Raw genomic sequence first — 4204 nt, forward strand, 5'->3', positions numbered from 1 at the left:
GGACAAGTTCTGCACATTATTACAAAATAAATACAAAATTTGACTGATGGACGGACAGATATATAAATTAATATGTATATTAATTTATCACGTCAAAACCTAATGCCACACACATTCAACATGGATATGTAATGGCAAAAAACGTAGTGCTCCACGTGTGAAAGTAGGTCTCTTGGGATTCTCCTGGGCACTCGAACAACGAGTCTTATTTCTATACTGCCTTTGTTCAGAGTCTTAGACAGGTTATATAAATCGATGTCAACACTTCCCCACCTTTACAGGTTGAGGGATGGAGATCTCACTTCTCCTTATGGGCTTTAGACTGGCTCTGAGCCAGAGTGTTGGCTCAGTTTTTGCTATTAGTGGGTCAGATATTGTCGAAAATGGGACCTTACCCATAAAATGTATCCTGCAGGGTACAGCTCGTACGCCTGCATTCTCAATGGATGGGGAGTTCATTATTGGCGGCGTTTTTTCCTTACATTACAAGGAGCTCACAAAGATTCATAGCTACACCACTGCGCCTGAGCCGCCCACCTGCACAGGGAGGTTGGTAAGAGGGAGCATGGTGGGAAATGGAGGGGGTGATATACTGAAAAGTCAGGGTTATGATTTGTGTGATGTAGAAATGTGCAGCAAATTGTAATGACTTATAGACATAAGGATATGTTTTCAAGAATTATTTGCATGACATCCAAATTAATGCGGTCAGTGTAAGAAAATTCTATATAGATACTGATTGAGAAAATCTGACACTGACAACAATAAAGTCAAATTCAAAAAATTAGAATATGCTTTCAAAAGAGGCTCGTTTGTCAGATTAAATGTACAATTTGACAAAGAAAACTTGTAAGCAGTTTTTGCACATTAGATCCACTTTTTTACATTCAGAATGTCTTTGTTACAATGTAACATTCTGATCTGAACTGTAATGCAACCAATAAATCACCATCATTAACAGGAAAAGCTTTAAATAATCAACCTCTGTGGAATTAATCTATATAACACATACTATCAACGGAGATCGTAAAAAACATAAACTTTTTAATTAAATTGACATCTTTTAAGTGTGACTGTACATAGAAAAAATATGAAACGTTTTCGTCATCTATGTTTTTTCTAAGAGTAATTTTGCTGGTGATCATTTGAACTGATGTTATGTTATACATAAAAAGGAGTAATTTAAATGTCTGTGTGCAGTGTCAACAGTCATGAACTACGCCTCGCTCGTGCAATGATCTTTGCAATTGAGGAGATAAACAACAGCACAGAGCTGCTGCCTGGGATTAAACTCGGGTATAAGATCTACGATTCATGCGCCTCTGTGTCTGTGGCCACTCATGTGGCATTTCAGCTGTCAAACGGGGAGGACCCCGTGATTCAGACAGGCCATAATTGTTCTAATTTAGGAGTGGTAATGGGTGTTATTGGTGCCTCTAGTTCCACACCATCTATTGGCATTTCACGCATCTTTGGTCCCTTCAATATTCCTCTGGTAAGAAGTTTGAATTTATCAGAAAATATAAAAATTTATTTCAATGTATGTCTGTTAAAAAGATGAATTGTTGTTTTTGTTGCTTCAGGTGAGCCACTTTGCTACATGTGCATGTCTGTCAGATAAGCAGCAGTTCCCGACTTTCTTCAGAACAATTCCCAGTGACCATTATCAAGCTGATGTGTTGGCCAAACTGGTGAAACACTTTGGCTGGACTTGGATAGGAGCCATTTACTCTAACACAGATTATGGAAGAAATGGCATGGCATCTTTTCTTGAAGCAGCACACAAAGAAGGGATCTGTGTGGAGTACACTGAATCTTTTTATCGGACTGAACCACAAAAGATTCAAATAGTAGCAGATGTCATCCGCAGGTTTGAGCCTCTTCTATTTTCTTAATGTGCTTAGTTAAGATGTAGACCGTTTTTATTAACCACTTCAAAACACTTTTAAGACAATTAAAAACTGATTTCATACAAGTAAATCTGAAAGTAGTTATATACGTTTTTTTTCTCTTCAGGTCAACTTCGATCGTTGTGGTGGCTTTTACAGCCACTGGTGATATGAAACTCCTGTTCGAGGAGCTAAACCAACAACCTTCTCCTCCTCGTCAGTGGATTGGAAGTGAGGGCTGGATAACAGACCTTCAGCTGATGAGATTCAGTTTCTGTGCAGGAGCCATTGGAGTTGCTATTCAGCAATCTGTCATCCCTGGATTTGGAGACTTCCTGCTGGGTCTGTCTCCCTCTGAAGTAGCCGCCTCCTCCATCCTCACAGACTTCTGGGAGGAAGCATTCAACTGCAGCTTGAAGAAAAGTGAGAAACGAACATGATCAGTTCCCAGTTTGATTTGTGTTTTATTTAAAGAATCTTGTCTAAAACTAACAACAGAGTTAAAATGATCAAAGAATACTCATCTAATTTGAAAATATGCACAATTTTTTTTGTTATTTTCAGTTCTTGATACAAAAAAGAGGCTTTGTGATGGAACTGAAGACTTAGTGACTCTCAAGATCCCGTACACCGAAACGTCTAAATTCAGAATTACCAACATGGTGTACAAGGCTGTTTATGCCATAGCACATGCTATTCACACTGCAGTGTGTCAGGAAACTTCATCCACATCTAATTGTAAAAAACGATCAATGTTAGACTTAAGTCAGGTAAGATTTAATTTGAAAAATCATCTTGACACATCATATCATACTAAATAATTTCATTCAACAGAGTGCAGTTCTTGGTGCCCCTTCCATTATTTTATCGCATGTCCTCAGGTTTTTACCAAACTGAAGGAAGTCAACTTCACCCAGAATGGTTACCATGTGTCATTTGATGCTAATGGAGACCCTGTGGCTTTTTATGAAGTTGTCAACTGGCAGAAGAGTGAGAGTGGGATTATTGAACCGATAACAGTGGGGTACTATGATGCTTCGCTGCCAAAAGGCCAGGAGTTTTGTATCAACAGGAACTTAACCTGGTTGGATGGAGGCCTGGAAGTAATGGCAAAAATGCAACATTGCTGTTTGAAAATAGCTGTGTAGCACATGGTTACTTTTTTCCTAATTTCTATTTTTTTCTGTTTTCCAGGTTCCAGTCTCCGTTTGCTCAGAGAGTTGTCCTCCAGGAACTCGCAAAGTGTTGCAGAAAGGAAAACCAATCTGCTGCTATGACTGTGTACCATGTCCTGAAGGAGAGATCAGTAATATGACAGGTGAACCTGTTTAACAAGTACATTTTTACAATCACATATTTTAAATACTTACAACCATTTCTGACTTTATATTTAGATTCTCCTGATTGCGCCGCATGTCCCAGAGAGTTCTGGCCTAATGCAGAAAAAGATGCCTGTTTCCCCAAAGCTGTGGAGTTTCTTTCCTTCGATGAAATCCTGTCAGTCATCCTGGCCGTATTCTCCATTAGTGGAGCCTGTTTGGCCATAATTACTACAGTGATTTTCTTCCATCACAGAACAACACCGATTGTCAGAGCCAACAACTCTGAGCTGAGCTTCCTGCTTCTCTTCTCTCTGACTCTGTGTTTCTTATGTTCACTAACTTTCATTGGAGCCCCCTCTGAGTGGTCCTGCATGCTGCGGCACACAGCGTTTGGCATCACATTTGTTCTCTGTATCTCCTGTGTACTTGGGAAAACTATAGTGGTTCTAATGGCCTTTAAAGCTACACTTCCTGGTAGTAATGCTATGAAATGGTTTGGTCCTCTTCAACAAAGGTTGACTGAAGTGGCTCTCACATTTATTCAAGTTATAATATGTATCATTTGGTTGGTTGTGAGTCCTCCCGTCCCAGTGAAAAATCTGAGCACCTACAAGGAGAAGATCATCCTGGAATGTGCGTTAGGCTCTGCTGTTGGTTTCTGGGCTGTGCTTGGCTACATCGGCCTGCTGGCTGTGTTTTGCTTTGTGTTAGCTGTTCTAGCTCGGAAACTACCTGATAATTTCAACGAAGCCAAGATGATAACCTTCAGCATGTTGATATTCTGTGCCGTCTGGATCACCTTCATCCCAGCTTATGTCAGCTCTCCTGGAAAATTTACTGTGGCTGTGGAGATATTTGCTATTCTGGCCTCCAGCTTTGGACTGATACTGTGTATATTTGCTCCAAAGTGTTTCATCATTTTGTTTCAACCAGAGAAGAACACTAAAAAATATTTAATGAACAAAAACTAAAACCAAAAACAAGTTTGTAAAG

At 39.7% G+C, this 4204-nt stretch overlaps 1 protein-coding gene across 1 annotated transcript; it reads left to right on the forward strand.

The window, feature by feature from the left end:
- The first annotated feature begins 180 nt into the window (after positions 1 to 180).
- LOC106963355 (extracellular calcium-sensing receptor-like) lies at positions 181 to 4182 on the forward strand. The gene is made up of 8 exons (XM_015058221.1): positions 181 to 549; positions 1201 to 1495; positions 1584 to 1870; positions 2017 to 2312; positions 2454 to 2659; positions 2771 to 2992; positions 3084 to 3207; positions 3284 to 4182. The coding sequence occupies exons 1-8, from the start codon at positions 290 to 292 to the stop codon at positions 4180 to 4182; spliced, it is 2589 nt and encodes an 862-aa protein (XP_014913707.1). The 5' UTR covers positions 181 to 289.
- The last annotated feature ends 22 nt before the right edge of the window (positions 4183 to 4204 follow it).

This window comes from Poecilia latipinna, unplaced genomic scaffold (genome assembly GCF_001443285.1).
Source record: "Poecilia latipinna isolate Pla-1442-1.1 unplaced genomic scaffold, P_latipinna-1.0 Scaffold1523, whole genome shotgun sequence".
NCBI classification, from domain to species: Eukaryota; Metazoa; Chordata; class Actinopteri; order Cyprinodontiformes; family Poeciliidae; genus Poecilia; species Poecilia latipinna.

Excerpts from the sequence above, each read along its gene's own strand:
- LOC106963355 (XM_015058221.1), top strand. The coding sequence starts at position 290 with ATGGAGATCTCACTTCTCCTTATGGGCTTTAGACTGGCTCTGAGCCAG. Across the intron at positions 1,496-1,583 it reads GTCCCTTCAATATTCCTCTG|GTGAGCCACTTTGCTACATG; the intron begins GTAAGAAGTTTG and ends TTGTTGCTTCAG. Across the intron at positions 2,993-3,083 it reads GGTTGGATGGAGGCCTGGAA|GTTCCAGTCTCCGTTTGCTC; the intron begins GTAATGGCAAAA and ends TCTGTTTTCCAG.